At 45.4% G+C, this 17,971-nt stretch overlaps 1 protein-coding gene across 2 annotated transcripts in view; it reads left to right on the forward strand.

Annotated features, from left to right (window-relative positions):
- Positions 1-17,971, forward strand: part of OSBPL11 (oxysterol binding protein like 11) — a 91,937-nt gene that overhangs the window by 13,681 nt on the left and 60,285 nt on the right. The window contains exon 1 of one of the 2 annotated variants that reach the window (XM_030579833.1): positions 13,371-13,794. The exons of the other annotated variant lie outside the window; for it this stretch is intronic. Within the exon in view, the coding sequence (XP_030435693.1) occupies positions 13,652-13,794 (143 nt within the window). The 5' untranslated portion in view covers positions 13,371-13,651. Of the gene's footprint in view, positions 1-13,370; positions 13,795-17,971 lie in introns of those variants that run through there. 2 annotated transcript variants of the gene reach the window in all.

The following is a 17,971-nucleotide window of genomic DNA, read 5'->3' on the forward strand; positions in this document are numbered from 1 at the left end:
CAACCCAGTGGCAATCTCAGACGAAATCTGAGGTATAAGTCATTGCAGAAATAGCCACACTGAAAACTAGTCAAAAAGAAAAAAGATTTATGGGTGCAATGATCCCCTACATGGGAGGAGATACTTAAGAAGGTAATCACCTGGCATTGGTAGAAAAAGTATGAGGGTACCAAGGAAACCTGAGAAGGAAAGTGAAAGGAATGATCTCTGACATACTATGCAACAGCCAGTCATATTTCCAACAGGTGTCTCCAAATCAGTGTGAGAATCAGGACTGATATAAAATGCTGCAGTTAGCTCTGAATAATGTAGAGCCTTATTTATCATGGAGGGCCTGGAGCCTAGTGGGAAGCTATGAGTTGCCGTCTTCATGATGCCAACAATTATACCAGATCTTCTCTAAAGCTTTAGAAGCAAAGGATTCTGGGACATACATGAGAACTGGTGTGCAGCTGGGGGATGAACATGTTTGAATGTCAGATTGTGACTTGTGTCAGCTGTCAAGTATCAGGTGTCACCAAAGTTGTTGGGCAATCACCTGTCAAGTGGCCATTTGTTGGCAAAGAAGGGGGGCAAAAACAGATGGATCTACATTTTAGCAAACAGCAGCATGGACCCTCTTTCACTGTGAGACACCATGACTCCAATCTCACAGCAGGAATGAAGTTTTTCTAGGGGTAACCCTCAGGAAAATGCATTTCAAAGGGCACTGGACTGTAAAAGTTTGGAGCAAAAACTCGCCAAGGTAGCGCTCTCTCTCTCTCTCTCTCTCTCTCTCTCTCTCTCTCTCTCTCTCCCCCTCACCCTCACCCTCACCCTCACCCTCACCTAAGCAGGCAAAAGAAGCAGTCATTTGACTTTGGGAGGAATCCTGACCTGAAATTTGGTCAGTCCTGTTGCCGGGAGCATGTGGTAAGGATATTATCTTGAACCAAGTCTGCTTTGTTAAGTTTTAGTGCTAGGAAGCATTTTATCTTTATTTCTCTTGTAAGCATTTCTTACTTTAGTGCCTTGTACTTACTTAAAATCTATCTTTTTGTAATTAAATAAACTTGTTTTATTCTTTAATCAAAATCAGGGGTGGCCACCTGAGCCTGAGAAGGAGCCAGTATTTATCAATGTACATTGCCAAAGAGTCACAGTTATACGTCAGCAGCCCCCCCATCAGCTCTGCCCCCGCTTCCAGTGCCTCCCACCCACTGGCAGTCCCACTGATCAGTGCCTCCCCCTCCCTCCCTGCACCTCCCGATCAGCTGTTTTGTGGCATGCAGGAGGCTTAGAGTGGGAGGGGGAGGAGCGAGGGCACAGCAGGCTCAGGGTAGGGGGCAGGAAGGGGTGTAGTGGGGGCAGGGCCTGTGGCAGAACCAGGGGTTGAATGTTGAGCCCCCCTCGCCACATTGGAAAGTTGGCACGTGTAGCTCCAGACCCGGAGTTGGTGCCTATACAGGAAGATGCATATTAACTTCTAAAGAGCCACAGGTTGGCCACCCCTGATCAAAATGAATCCAGTGTTGCATTCAAACTGAATTGTTTGGGTAACTCCAATTAAAGTAGTAAACTGTTGGATATTGTTCCCTTACAGGGGCAATGGACCTAAAATATTGAACTGTCCAAGAAAGGGCTGGACAGTGCAGAACATTTGGGGCTGTGTGTTGGGGTCACCCTGCAAGTGGTAACCAAGGCTGGAGGAAGCCAGAATGTGACTGCAGCGTGCTGGCAGGCTGCATCTGTACACAGACACTCAGGATGTGACCTGCCATTTTGCTGTATGTGAGCTGCCCTGGTTGGGGTCGACAGCAGCAAAGCATTGTGAGGTACCCCAAGTTGCAGGGCTAATGGTGACAGAACTCCTCAGTGGTCATGACTGCACCCTGGAATGTGACGACAACCTCCTGTTAGGGTGCTAAATGTTATTATCCCCATGCTGCAGGTGGGAGAATTAAGGAAGACTTTGGGCAAGGTGCTGAGTACCCCCAAGAGATGCTGAGTAGCCTCCACTCTCACTACAGACAAACTCTGCCTCTCCATTGATTTCAATGGGAGCTGAGAGCACTCAGTACCTTGCAGGATCAGACCAAAGTCACTATGACTCATATTTTCAAGTGATACTTCTTATCCTGGCCATCTCGGTTTTAGAGGGCTCAGCCTTGACCCCAGTGGCCTCATTTGCAGACATACTGCTTTTGCCAGCTCTTGCAGATTGGGGTGCTCAGCACTGCTGAAAAGTGACTTACTCAAAGCTGTTTGGTAAATTAGTGGCAGAGCCAGGATTAGAACTCAGCAGCAGCTGGCTCCAGTCCCTCTGCTCACAGCACGCCTCCCTGTCAGAGCTTATGATCATGGAACAAAGTGATCCCTTTTGCCTCAACAGAAACAGTCATTTCATGAGCTTCAAAGTTCAGGAGGAAGGCTGCAGCAAATTCCTTAGCTTGTGCAAAATTAGCACAGTCAGTTGATATCCTTCAGTCACACGCTCGCATTGTGCAAGAGTGGCTTAGCCTTTCCACACAAAGGGAGACTTGGGAAAGCCCCATCCGCCAGTGTATACTTATGTATAAGTGAAAAGGGCAGGGGAGGGTTCCTGTGTGACTGGAGCACCCAGAGGCTGGAAGCCAAAAGGAAGGCTCTATGCACACAGTCAACTGTTAACAACAACACTGACACACTGCCAATTTAAAAACTGGGCTTGCTTCCAAAATCACTGCTGGCCTTTGGGGAGATGCTTTGCCAATAGCAGGAGTCGCAACTAAGTGACAACATCAGACTATGTGGGAGGCCTCATCTAGACTGACTAGAACGGCATCTAGGGATCTGGCCACCACATAGTTGCCCCTAACCCAGTGACAACATGGTTAAAGGCCGTAGTGTAGATAGTACCTAACTGTGGTTCTGTAACCAGGTTGTAGTTGTGGTGCAGAGGGGGCCTAAAAGTCATCCTGAAATCCTGCCTCCACAAGACATAAGATGCAGTGGGACTGTGAGGTTCTGCTGTGTACATTTAGGGGCATAATTCTGGCAGCTCATGCAGGGGTGCAGGAGAGTTGTATGCATTTCACATGGTGTGCAACTGAGTTTGGCAAACTACATTCATGATAGCACATATAGGGGGGTTGTGATAGGAAGGGACATGATCAGCTGATCTGCAACTATGTAGATGTGGGTGACTTTCCTAGAGGCAGCGTCATCTGCAGGTTGTGTGTGGCAGAACACTCTGCAAATATGGTAGCTAGCTGTGATATAAGCAGGGAAACCTATTGAATAAGCAGGTACAGACAATCTGACAGCAGTGCCAACAGTGCACGGTGGAGGCGCTGCTGCTCTTATAAAATGCCACAGATGACAAAAGATGTTACTGGACATGGTGAATGGAGGCTGCCATCAAATAAGCCGGCAGCCAATTACAACCTATAGGGCAGTGGTGGGCAACCTTGGCCCCATCAGGATAATCTGATTGGGGGCCATGAGACATTTTGCTGATGTTGACTGTCCGCAGGCACGGCCCCACCCTGCAGCTCCCAGTGGCCGTGGTTCACTGTTCCCGGCCAATGGGAGCTGCGGGAAGCGGCGGGCTGCAGGTTGTCCACCATTGCTATAGGGGCATGCAATGGCCCCTCCAGAAATAACTCTGGAAATAGGGAGGAACTATGAGGGATCAACGGCAGTTGCTAGGAGAAGGAATTCTGAACTTACATCTGCACCTGGGTTTGTCACCCTACTCATTGCAATTTCTGCACCAGTATGGCATCTGGCTTGCATTGACGAGAGAGTGGGACTGGAACTGTACCCATCTTTTCCATTATAATCCAATCACCATGCAGGTGATTCAGCAACACAAGGCTGACTCTGCAACCTCTTAATCTAAGTGCTGCGGTGATGGGGACAGGCAGAGGATGATATGGCAGCTCCTGAGTCACAATTCCGTACATAGGTGGCCTGGGAGTGATGGTCTTTTGTCATAGACTGAAGCACATGCCATATTCATATCTGTCCGGTGTGTCAGAGCAACTCTATCTAGGGACGTGGCTGCTCTCCTGAACTGGGGAAGGGGATGGAAAAAGATCTCTAAAAAACACTTGTTCTATCCAAATTCCACATCTGTCTACTGCAGTCTAAATATAAAGAAAACCCAAATAAATATTGAAACTTGGAATTTTTTCATGTGCCTCGAGAGAGGCGATGGACCTGGGCATAGTTGGGCACAGTACAACATAGCTATTGGCTTCACTCAGTGCACTGAGACTTGCTGGCGAGTCACAGCTAGGAGTGATTCTCGTTACACCTTTTACTAGACTGGCAAATCTGAGACTGGACGCAGATGTTGTGGTGTGTGATTTGCCGTTGGCTCTTTAATGGCCCACAAACCTGTGTCACTGCCAAAGAGTGTTAATGACAAACTTATGCTCATTCGTACAGGCCTTGTTAAAGGTTGTTATGCTTCTGTCATCAGGGCATACGCATTGGCAATGATCCATCCAGGTGAGGATGAGGAGGACGTCTATCAAACTCTCGGTCAGGGCCGGCTCCAGACACCAGCATTCCAAGCTGGTGCTTGGGGCGGCATTCTGCAAGGGGCTGCAGTCCCTGTTGTTTTGCCCCCCAGCAGCGTGCCGAATTGCCGCCCTGGGCGGCGGGGGCAGTCTGTGTGCTAGGGCAGCAGGCGTGTTTGGCCGATTGTACATAGCAGAGGGGCATTGCTGGCATATGATGGCATATATTACATTGGTGGACGTGCAGGTGAATGAACCGGTGATGGTATGGCTGATCTGGTTAGGTCCTGTGATGGTGTCGCTGGTGTAGATATCTGTGATCGTTGTCCAGGATGGGTTGTATATCCCTGATGATGTGTTGGAGGGGTTTTAGCTGGGGACTATATGTGATGGGCAGTGGAGTCCTGTTGGTTTCTTTTTTGGGTTTGTCTTGCAGTAGGAGTCTTCTGGGTACACGTCTGGCTCTGTTGATTTGTTTCCTTATTTCCTCGTGCGGGTATTGTAGTTTTGAGAATGCTTGGTGGAGATTTTGTAGGTGTTGGTCTCTGTCTGAGGGGTTAGAGCAGATGCGATTGTACCTCAGTGCTTCGCTGTAGACAATGGATCGTGTGATGTGCCCGGGATGGAAGCTGGAGGCATGAAGGTAGGCGTAGCGGTCGGTAGGTTTTTGGTATACGGTGGTGTTAATGTGACCATCACTTATTTGCACCGTGGTGTCCAGGAAGTGGACCTCCCGTGTAGATTGGTCCAGGGTGAGGTTGATGGTGGGGTGGAAGCTGTTGAAATCGTGGTGGATCTACAACCCATCCTGGACAACGATCCCACACTTTCACAGGCCTTGGGTGGCAGGCCAGTCCTCACCCACAGGCAACCTGCCAACCTGAAACATATTCTCACCAGTAACTGCACACCGCACCGGAGTAACTCTAGCTCAGGAACCAATCCATGCAACGAATCTCGATGCCAGCTCTGCCCACATATCTACACCAGCGACACCATAACAGGACCTAACCAGATCAGCCATACCATCACCGGTTCATTCACCTGCACGTCCACCAATGTAATATACGCCATCATATGCCAGCAATGCCCCTGTGCTATGTACATCGGCCAAACCGGACAGTCGCTACGGAAAAGGATAAACGGACACAAATCAGATATTAGGAATGGCAATATACAAAAACCTGTAGGAGAACACTTCAACCTCCCTGGCCACACTATAGCAGACCTTAAGGTGGCCATCCTGCAGCAAAAAAACTTCAGGACCAGACTTCAAAGAGAAACTGCTGAGCTTCAGTTCATTTGCAAATTTGACACCATCAGCTCAGGATTAAACAAAGACTGTGAATGGCTTGCCAAATACAAAACCAGTTTCTCCTCCCTTGGTTTTCACACCTCAACTGCTAGAACAGGGACTCATCCTCCCTGATTGAACTAACCTCATTATCTCTAGCCTGCCTGCATATATATACCTGCCCCTGGAAATTTCTACTACATGCATCTGACGAAGTGGGTATTCACCCACGAAAGCTCATGCTCCAATACGTCTGTTAGTCTATAAGGTGCCACAGGATTCTTTGCTGCTTTTGCTCATGCAGTCAGTCATTTTGGTTTCATAAATAGCTTAAAGAAAACTGAAGTATTATACCAGCCTGTGCTGGGGGATGTGCATGTCTACCCAATTATTAAGATCAACAATGCTCCTCTCAAGTCAATGGAATAGTTTTCCTAGCTAGGTAGTATGTTGTCACAGAATAACACAATTGATGATGGAATAGAATGATAGGGGCATCAAACCTATGGAATGATAGTGGCATCGAAATAAGCATTACACTAAATGTCTATTGGGTAGTCAAACTTACAACACTTCTATATAGTTGTGAGATACGGACAACATACTGCCACTACATTAGGAAACTTGACCAGTGTCATATGTGCTGTCTTCAGTCTGTTTGCTTCTTGAGTCAAATGGTGGGACAGGATTCCCAATATCTAAATTCTTAATCGTTGTCGGATGTCTGCCATTCAAAGCATGCTCATAAAAGCTCAGCTACATTGGCCTGGACATCTCATTGGTACAGCCAACTCAAGAATACTCAAGGCCATATTTTATGGACAGTTAAAGCAACCCATTCTCATTGGGGCCAGTACAAATGATAAAAAGATAAACTGAAGTCAAACTTGAAAGCATCTCAGGTTGACCCCAGCAACGGGAAGCAACAGCCCATGACAAAGCTAGGCAGTGGCAGATTTGTCATGTTTCCATTAGCCACTTCGAAGGAAAGTGCATTAAAACCTTATTTGAAAAACATGAACAACCTACAATGATCGTGGATGGGCTTGTTTGTCCCACCTGCACCATGTTCATAGTTCTCACTTTGGTCTGACCTTGCATACACACGTTCATCTATAGTGTTTGCTGAATCCTCATGCATTAACATCAATGTGAGACCCCATCATGATGTAGTTCCAGCAGCAAACCTCCTCCCCAAACACATACACACATGGTGGGAATTCAGTTACCTCAGAAGCTGCAATAGTAGCTATAAAGTAGCTGTTCCATAGACTAGAGGAAGGATTTCTTTTGCCTCCAGTCTCTGCATAATACCCTTGGGCACAGGCACAGCCCATTTGCTTAGACTGGGCTTTTTTTGTGAGGAGAGCTACTTAAGTTGCCAAGCATGAAATCCTACAGAAGGACTGGCTTCAGTGCTAAGACTTCCCAACACATTGAATAAGTCCCATTTATATTTTAATGCAAGGCCCATGTGCTGTTGCTGTGGTGCATGTGCATAGAGTCTGGCAATGAGTAATGCTAAGCAGAACTGGAAATACTGCTGAACTTGAGTTTGAAGGAGGTGAAAGGGGAATGGGGAAAAGAGGGAAGTTTCATACACAGAGTGAACTGCTGCCAAATTTTGGACAAATTCTGCCATGGCACTCAGTTACATAATCAACTGAGCGACTCTATATTTACACCAGTGTAAATGGGAGCAGCATTTGACCCTATGTCTGCATGACTAAGGTTGGGTTTAAGAAAGAAAAGTGAGGAAATTATGAGAAAATGGGCAACTACTAAGCATCACAAATAACGTACAAAAGGTGTTGGCCTATTAAAGCTACATGGGGAATTAGCAGTATCCAATAAAACCAAGCCCCTTAGCCTGTATAAAGGTCTGAAACCTAGAAATTCCACCAGGCCATTTCAGCAATTTAAAATATTATAGGTCAAATTCTGCTCTGTGTTACACTGACTCTGCTACTTTTGTAATGGGGGCAGGGAATACTAGGTGGTATGCAGGTTATCTTAGGAGGAAAGGCTGTTCTTTTAATTATATTTTCCCTTCAGATTTTGTGCTATCGCTCTGAATAATACCCCTTGCACCCAGTTTCTACTTGATTATAGCCATCAGCTAGAGAGTCACAAGAAGCAAGAAATATGTTTCCCAAACTATTAATAGACCAAATGTCAGTGGCTCTGAGTAAGTGATTAACCTTAATAGTCAGTCATTGGTCAATCATTGCAAAGATTACAAATACAGGCATTGAGCACTACTAACAATGATATCTTGTCATCCATTTTCTCATCAGTGAGTAACTATCTAATTCAGTAGTACTCATGGGAAAAAAAACCAGTGTGGGGAAGGTGGGGTAGCTTCTTCTCTTCTCTTCTCTTCACCAGGACCATGTGCACCAACGCATAGGTTTCTACTGTTTTTTCCTGTGTGGACCAGCTACTGGATGGGAACACAATGCAATTAGCCAGGGTGTTTAAACATGGTCTCAGCCAAAGGTAATTTGTTTGTAAAGTTGGAGAGAAATTTGTTCAGTTGGTGTGGGTGGATGGGGAAAATATCTTGCCTGTTGTTTTTTTTAAATAAGACTTTTTGGGTCACAGCTAAAACTCAGTTGATCTTTAAAACTTCAAACTTTGAATGTGGCTAGTCCCGAATGAGGACTGTAGGAAAAGCTGATTCAGAGAGATGTGGAGCACCCACAACGCCTACTCATTTCAGATGAAGTGGTAGCTGTGGGTGATCAGGATCAGGCCTGAGTACTTTTTATTTAATGCCACATTATGGAACTCCATGGTACTGAAAGTAATGACATAAGTAAATACCTTAACTAGTTTTTTAAAATTGACTATGTATGAAGCAAATCTATACTCATTTATATTCTTGTTACCCAAGGCCTGATTCTGTGGATATCCAGGACCTCTCAGGAGGAAGCAACTGCCTTGCTCTTGTGCTGTAACAGACTGCAGGCAAGATTAGCATCCCAGTGCAAGTGTAGTAGCAGTTACACAGGGTTTAGTGGAAAGAGGTGAAAAGTTATTGTGTTTCTTTCAGTAACAGTTGCCCACAGCAGAAGAAAATGAATTAGGGACATGAAATTTCTGACTTAGTTCTTGTGTGTCATGTTGTGGAAAATTTGCCGGGTATGTCCATGTATTAAAATACAAGTTTTTTCCTTAGAATGCCTGGTCACAGAGAGGGCTATTTTTGGCAGAGAATTTCCTCTGAAGAAATTCTATGGCCCCCAGCCCAACATGGCATGGGTTCACAAATTAAAAAAAGCAGTAGAGCCAGCCTGGTTCTTCTGTAGTGAGGGGTGAGGCTGCAGAAAGATAAAACAAGGGACTTTTGCCTTCTGCCTGCCACAATCTGTTCAGTCTGTGTTCAGCTCTGGGGGAGGAATCACACCCCCAGTTACTAGGGTAAGCCCTCATATTGAGTCCTTTCATTCAGGCTTTTGGTGAGGGAAAAGAATTTGACCCCAAAAGTAAAGTTCTAGAACTTCACTTTTAATACTGGATGCTAGTGAAGGTCCAGCCTCACTCTATTTCCTCATTAGTTAAAGATGTTATGAATGTTGCTGACATTCTCATGGCCAAAGATTGCCTTTGTGTGGTATAAAGCCAACTGCTAGTGGTAAGTGTCCCTTTCAGTTCTAAAGGGATAGAATTGTGTACTGAGGGTTTTTTTTTTTTAATTTGGGATCAATGCTCCCACGATATCCTTAGTCCTGTGTAGCCTATGCAGCCATGTGTTTCAAGTATTTAAAGCATTTATTACATGTACATAGAGTGCTACAGGAGTTCTGAGTTAGACCTATTTTTAGCGGGTGGGTATGGTTGCTGCCTTTTTACAGGAAGATGTCTGTTCCCAGGGATTACTTGCCCTGTGGAGAAAAACTGAGTCTCTTAATGGTCTAGTATTGCTTTTTCATTCTGATGCCACTTAATAAGCTCTTTGTTTTTGTAAGGAGAACTGTCCCTGTTATTTCACCATTATCAACCTTGGCTTTGACATGTTGTACTTGATTTGAATTCAAACTTTCTTTAACATTCATCATTCGCTAGAGGGCACCAGCTGATCAACAAAAACAATAGCTTCTTCCCAGGCAAAAGGTTTCCCCCTAGAAGAGAATACAGGTCAAAGCCAGAGTATTCTGTAAAGGGTTGCAATCTGATGAGGCCCATTACCTAAACTGATGTGGAAAGAGTGACATTGACAGATCCCATGGGAAGATATCTAGTTAAAGAAATGTCATCCTTTGAACTCAAGAGATCTGAAACAATATTGAGCTCTTCATCCAAGTAAGAACAGTACTGATGTAAGCAGAGTCAGGATGAGTGCTACCCTGACATCTGGTGGTGAATTGTAGGGAATGTGGAAAGAATTCCAAGAATTTCAAAGAATGGGGAAAGATTTGCATTTGCATCCACCCTCCACTTAGCATAAGCCCACAGCAGACTGGGATACTTATTTTAACAGCTCTGGAATCCCCAATTTCTTTGTTATTGGGGCAGGAAAAAAAAAAGTTTGTCACCCTGATTGTGTGAATGGGGAGCTGTGGGACTGCTTTTTGATAGAGATGACTCAACCTAAGTTGGGTGGTACTTGCTAAACATGGGACATGGGTTCCAAAACCCCATGAAGAGAGAAAGGTTGGGGACTGGTGTGTGTACCTGATGGTATGGGCCCTTATGAGGGCCTGGAACACCAATTGCACAGTCTCCCCCCTCTTTCTCTCCCCCCACTGTTAAAGAGTAGAGCTAATTTTGATTCCATTAGGAGTCCATCTAAAGACTGCTGAGCTGAATTCATGTTGAGCCAATGGTATACCAACACCAGGGCTCCCCTACTAAGAGCTGAAATCACTGAAGGGGCTGAGCTGAGATCACTAAGTGGTGTGCTAACCTGTGGGGGAGCCTGAAGACCTATTGTTAAGCGGCTGGCAGAGCAGAGCGGAGCGGTTTGCAGCGTGTTGGAGCAGCCGTGGTTGGAGCATTCCCATGGAGCAGTGAGCAGAGTGAAGTGGTTTGCACGGACAGCTGGAGGAGCGGCATGGCTGGTGTGGTGGAGCGGGTCGCGGTGAAGGCTGCAGCAGAACTTCACGGAGAGGTGGAGCTGTTGGCCCTGGCCCATGTAAGGTGCCCCTTAACACCCTGTGTGGACTCCCCCCCCTCCCTTTCCACCCAGGCTGGGGGGGGTTAAAACTTGGCAGATAAACTCTTGAATTCTGGGATGGCACTGACCAGAGACTTTGGGTTGTTGGACTTTGGGGTAATTGGACTTAAGACCCTAAAGGGGAAAGGACATTGCCAAACGTACTTGGAGGTGGGTTTTGTTTATGGTTTGTGTTATAATCCTGTTTGTGGTGTTTCTCCAATTGGATGCCGCATTGTTTCCTTCCTTTATTAAAAGGATTTTGCTACACTCAGACTCCGTGCTTGTGAGAGGGGAAGTATTGCCTCCTAGAGGCACCCAGGAGGGTGTGGTATGTAACTGTCCCAGGTCACTGGGTGGGGGCTCGAGCCGGTTATGCATTGTGTTATTATAACAGAACCCCTGGATACTGAACCCGGCCCTTGTTGCTGCCAACTCAGAGGGGCAGAAGGGTTACACTTAATTTTAGCTTCTTTGTTGGCAGGGTTAATGGATTGCATATTCCTGTCTAATTTTCCTATCTAAGTAGAGTCTCCTAAACCATACAAGAAAAGATTAATTTTCTTAAACAAACAGCAGCAAGAAACCTGAAAGGGAAATAAGGTAACCAGCCTGACAACAGCATTCTGGTTGAAGACTGTAACAATTGAGAGCCCTTATTTAATCTGTCCTCACAATGCAATTTGGATTTTTTTTTTAATTTGAGGGTAAAATAATTTAAACACTTGCCCACATGTTGACCTTTATTTCAACCTGTAGCCCTGAAAGAATTTCAGACACTTATCTCCTGGAGATATTGGGTAGCATCACATTTTTGCGATTGTTTACAGTAGTGCCTAAAGAGTCAGGGCCCCATTGTGTTAGCTACTGTATAGACATGGAACCCAGGCCCAAGGGTTTACAGCCTCTTCCTGTATTATATTACTTAATGTTTGTTCTAACAGTATCACCAGGACATACAACAGGATGGGGAAAAAATAAAATGACCAGTTAAAAAAGGTTTGAAAAAACAAGTAGCTAATAATGTTATTAACAAGATTTGGAAAGGATAAAAGAGTTCCATTTGGAAAGAATAAAAGAAAAGAGCAATTTTTCATGTGTTTAAAAAACTGTTCAGGCCCTTCTTTTGCGCTCATCAAATTAAAATAGCGTAACACATTTGTAGACATTTAGGATTGTCACTGTGCTACATAGCATAGCCATTTGGGACTTCACGGTGATGAAACTCAACATCTCCTCCTGTAAAAAAAGACCCTCACCAACAGAACTAAAGGAGAATCTCTATTAACTGTTTCATATTCTGCCAACAACTAAGTAGTTTCTTTGTTCATTAGAGGAGTTGTACACATACATACTAGTTAGTCCATGACTATTATTTGTACCTAGAGGTCCAAACCTAGCATGCTAGAACCGTAAACACACACAAATATGGTCATTGCCCCTAAAGAATTTATGCTCTAAGTATAAGAAGAGAAGCAATAGTTAGATACAACAAACATGAGGGGAGAACATTTATTCTCCGCATTAGACAGAGGCTGCCCGTGAACGTTCAGTGTTCAGAGTAGTTCAAATCTCAGTGCTCACACCAGTGTAACAAATCTGTGGCCAGTTAGGGCTTCATGATTGTTGCTATCCTGTATACCAGGGCCAGGGGGGCTCCCTGTGCCTCTGCCCGCTGGTGCTGCCCCTTCAATTTCCATTGGCCAGAGTTCCCAGCCAATGTGAGCTGTGGAGTCGGCACTTGGGGTGGGGGCAGTGCCCGCAGACACCCCCCTCCCAGGGACATGCCAGCTGCTTCTGGGATCGAAGTGGCACGGAGGGAGGGAAGCAGAGTGGGCAGGGAGCTGCCTTATCCCTGCTGCTGGCACCTCTCTGTGCGCAACTTAGGGGGAGGGGCAGTTCCGGGACACAGCTGCTGGGACTGCGGGTGCTGGGGTTGCTGACGCCCCCGGCTTGACGTGGTTTCCATCATCCCGCGGGGTTTACAGTTGGGTCAATGGGTCTCTTTAACCCCAGCACCCCGGATGGAGCTGCCGCTGTGACAGAGCGAGGCGCCCCCTTCTCCTGGGGAGGGCGGGTCTGGGGGCAGCAGGATGGAGGGAGGCGCCCCCCCCCCCCCCGGGTCTCTGCAGCTCTCCTCCCCTGACCTGAGCAGGCCCCTGCCCGTGACAAAGATGGCGGCCGAGCCTGCCCTCCCGCGTCCCGCCACCAGGCGGCTGACCCGGAAGGGGAGGCGGCGCTGGCGCTCCCCGTGCGCAGGGAGGACGGCGACGGGCCCGGCCTGGCCCAGCCCAGCCGAGCGGGGCGGGCTCTGTGTCTCCGTCTGCCGCACGCGGAGGCTGGACCCCGCAGGGTGGGGCGGGACCTGGCGCCCACAGGAGGCGGGCGCGGCCGAGCCCCACTGCCGGCGCAGCGGCCTGGAGTGGGCGGTGACTGAGGCGCAGCCGGGGAGCGGAGCCTCTGCCCCGGGCGGCGGGGAGCGAGGAGGCCGGGAGAGAGCGGCAGGGGCAGCCCCGCGCCATCTCCCCGCTGTGCACCAGCCGGTTCCTCTGCCCCGCTGACGGCTGCACCCCGGGGCCTGCGCCGCCTCCTCGCCCGGTGTCTCCCTCCCCCAGGGCCGCTGGCTGCCCGCGGGGACCCGCTGCGGGAGCGGCGTCTGGGGCGTGGGGCCCTTCGGATCCCTCCTGGGTCAGGCGGCTGAAAAGCGGTGCCATGCAAAGTGCGGAGTCCGCCGTGGCCGCGGCCATGAGGGTGTCCGAGAGCGAAGCGAAGCTGGAAATCCCGCTCCCGGCCCAGAACAGCAGCAGGAGCCCCGGCAGCCGAGGCGGCGGCAGCGCCAAGGGCTGGCAATACAGGTGGGTACCGCTCTGATGGCCTGGGGACCATCCCCTAAGGACAGCGGGTGAAGGGGATCCCTTGTGTGAGCCATTTACGGGTACCCCGCTTACCCGGGTGCATCTCCCTTGGAGTAAAAGCCTGTCTCCAGCCTCCGGCCGCCCTGTGATGTAACACTGCAACCCCAGAAGGGACCAAACGTGGGGGGAACCAGCCTGGTTTAGTAAAACCTTTATAATTTATATTGAAACAGCATAATTTGCACTGACTGATGGTAGGTGGAAACTACTTCTTTCCCCTACAAAATGCAGAGACTTTTCTCTCTCAGATGTTGAGATCTTTGATGTTATTAATATTCAGTTGGACAGCAAGCGTATGCCATTTTTAAAATAAAAGAAAAACAATGTTACCAATGTGCCTGACACATTAAACTGTAAAAGGTAAACTCAGTGGTTGTGGAGGCAGGAATTTTTTGTTTTGTTTTTATTCTATAGACAGTATCAAGTTGAAATCTGGTCCGTTAAAAACAAAACAATGAAATAAAAATAGATTTGGGTGTTACATTTGCCGTGGGATCCCCCTGGTTTTTGTTTTTGTTTTGCATTCACATCCCCCTTTCTGCCATTTAATATCCCCCTACTCCCATATAGATTATGATAGGCACCATCTTTATTACACATGTGTACAGTAAGTCCTTGATCCTTGACTGGCATTCCTACACACTACTGTAATAAAAATTCTAAATAATGATGCTGTTTGTAAGACTTTCACAAACGGAGAAAGTGACTGTTTAAATGGACATTACATTTAAAATATTAAAAGTATTACATTTAAATATTAGTCAAAACAGGTTAGCTCTTGTATCCACCTCTTTTATACAGAACAGTATTTGATGTAATGGGTTATGTATTGTAAACTAACTGTACTGACCTTGACATGGGGATTGCTTCTATTGTTGAGCAGATGTGCAGGCATTAAGGATGTGGAATAACTTGTGGCTGAAAGGTAAAGAAATATATATTCTGCATTTTAAAATGCACCCTGACTATGCAGTCTTCAGAGGAATATTGCAGGAAGTGAATTCTAAAGGCAATGGACACAGCAAACAAAAGCCTTGCTCACAGATGACTTGGAGTAACATTCTGAGGAGATTAAAAAGTTCAACATTCTTGCATTTCACGCTGTGAGTAGGAAGAAAACTGTGTAAGCCAGTGAAAGGCCATGAAATACATTAAAAACCAACTTTAATCAGATCTAAAATACACTAACAGCTAAGGCATAAAATTGAGGTGATTTGCCGCTTGGGTTTGAGTTTGATAAGAATTCTTCCTAGTGAAGTTGGCATGAGTTGGAGTTAATCTGAAAGATCAGAGAGATCCTTGGTGGGTGGGGTGGTATCTATCTAATATCTGTAGGCTTTTATATCATGCCCATCGCCAGAGTATCTGAGTCCCTAAAATACCAATTTTTAAACCTACTAATCTGCCTTTTAAGGCTGTAAATTAAACTAGGGAAACCAAGTAAACTTGGTTATTGCAGCACACGCAGTTTTTGAGAGCACTGGTTGGTTATTCTCTAACCTCTGCAGTAGGTTGACCCTTAATTCCCAACTCTGGTTTTCTTTGTTTTTGTTATAAACTAATAACTAAGTTTTAGCTGTGCAGTGCGTCAGAATTGCATAGTTAGTAGTAACTGATTTGATTAAGATTGGATTTCTGAGAGTAAGCCAGAGCTTCCATTGAGGTCAAGGTCCCTAGTATTGTGATGAGTAAGGAAGTCTAGATGAATCAGTTTTAGTGGCCAATTTTCTTAGGCCACTTCTTTGTAACTTCCACTCTATCTCTTGTCCCTACCTGTTCTCTCTCATCGTCATCTCTGCTCTGTTCTATTTAAAAGTAAAACTTATTAGACTCCTTACCTGTGGAAATTTTTTTTGGTGGTGATTTCAAATTATTATTCTAAACTTCTTTCGCTTTGCAGCAGCCAGCCCACAGAGCCTTTCAGAGAGAGAAGTAAAATAACCGATTATTATTACCTGATAAGTCTGTTTTAGAGCTGACATGCTTGCTTCTCCTCTCTCCCCTTCTTACTTTTCTTCTTCCCCCTCCTTAGTTTCTGTGTTACCGATGCCCTTAAAAAACTCATAGTTGGGTGCTTGATTGTGACATCAAGAAGTAAGTCAGCAATTGACATCACCCTCTCTCTCCTTCCACCTCTACCTTTCCTGTGTTTTCATACTGCTTTCCTATTGGTTAAGTGCCTTAGCTCTAAATTTTCAAGTGATTAGAAATTTGGATGCTTCAACTTTTAGGTGTTCAGCTTAACACATTTTAAAGATGCCTGGCTTTCAGAAAGCACCGAGCCCCCAACCCTTTGAAAATTTGGACCCTTTAAGGTGACTCAAGTTAGGTACCAAAAACTTGAGGCATCTAAATAGTCATTTGAAAACTTGGGCCTTAATTCTTAATGTGTGGCTTTTAAAAATCCTTTGTTATTAAAGTTAAAATTAGTATGTGCTCTGTCCTGTTTAGAGCTCATCTTTCTCCTTCCCTTTCCATTTTTTGCTTTCCTTTTCCTGTATAGTGCCTGCTCTTCAGTTCCCCCATAGCCTCTTCCCACTTGCAACTCTGTGCCTTTTTTTCATGTTACCCCTATGCCTGCTATGGACTTGCTCTTCCTATGTATTCAGTGACCACTTCCTCCTTGAACTCTCTGAGAAGTTGCTTCTTTCATGACTGATCTTCTCTATGGCACATGCAAAAGTTAATAAATCTTTTATTTAAAAAAAAAAAAACCGAGTAAAACAAATTCAAAGTGAAGGCAGATTAATTTACCCACTTACAAAGTAATACACCTAAGCAGTCTGTAAAGCACAGCGTGCACCTGTGATTAGTAGATAATAAATAATTACATGCCAGCATGGAGTTACAGCATCACAGTTCAAACATTGTTTGTTGGGAGCTGCATTGGCAAGCCTTGGTCATGGGGATCTGCACTGGCATGCAGTCAGTCATTGTGATTTGTCAGCTGGGATGGCTGAAAAAGACTTAGTGCTGGATCCTTTTATCTGAAGTGTGGACTTCTCTATTGAGAGAGAGCACCGTGTTATAAGGCTGTCAGTTAATCACAGTTAACTCACACGATTAACTCAAAAAAATTAATCATGATTAATTGCACTGTTAAACAGTAGAATACCAATTGAAATTTATTACATATTTTTGGATGTTTTTCTACATTTTCAAATATAATAGATTTTAATTACAATGCAGAATACAAAGCATTCAGTGCTCACTTGGTATTATTTTTGATTATCATTTTTACAGTGCAAATACTTGTAAACAAAAGAAATAGTATTTTTCAGTTCACCTCATACAAGTACCCTAGTGCAATTTCTGTTTCATGAATGTGCAACTTACAAATGTAGTTTTTTTGGTTATATAACTGCACTCAAAAACAAAACAATGTAGAACTTTACAGTTTACAAGTCCACTCAGTCCCACTTCTTTTTCAACCAATCTCTAAGACAGACAAGTTTGTTTACATTTATAGGCGATAATGCTGCCCACTTCTTAATTACAATGCACTTGAAAGTGAGAACAGGTGTTTGCATGGCACTGTTGTAGCTGGTGTCGCAAATTATTTACATGCCAGATGCGCTGAAGATTCATGTCTCTTCATGCTTTGGCCATCGTTCCAGAGGAAATGCTTCCATGCTGATGACACTCGTTTAAAAAAAAACCCAACAGTATTAATTAAATTTGTGACTGAACTCCTTGGGAGAGAATTGTATGTCTCCTGCTCTGTTTTACCCACATTCTGACACATTTCATGTTATAGCGGTCTTGGATGATGACCCAGTATGTTGTTTGTCAAATTTGCAGTGAAAGTGTTCTTAAAACAAAATGCAAAGAAGATACCAATGTGAAATTTCTAAAGGTAGCTACAGCACTCAACCCAAGATTTAAGAAACTGAAGTACCTTCCAGAATCTGAGATGGATGAGGTGTGGAGTGTGCTTTCAGAAGTCTTAAAAGAGCAACACGCTGATGCGGAAATTACCAAACCCAAACCATCAGAAAAGAAAATCAACCTTCTGCAGTTGGCATCTGACTCAGATGATGAAATAAACGTGTTGATCTGCACTGCTTTGGATCGTTATCAAGCAGAACCCGTCATCAGCATGGACACATCCTCTGGA

Source organism: Gopherus evgoodei, chromosome 11 (assembly GCF_007399415.2).
Source record: "Gopherus evgoodei ecotype Sinaloan lineage chromosome 11, rGopEvg1_v1.p, whole genome shotgun sequence".
Classification (NCBI taxonomy): Eukaryota; Metazoa; Chordata; order Testudines; family Testudinidae; genus Gopherus; species Gopherus evgoodei.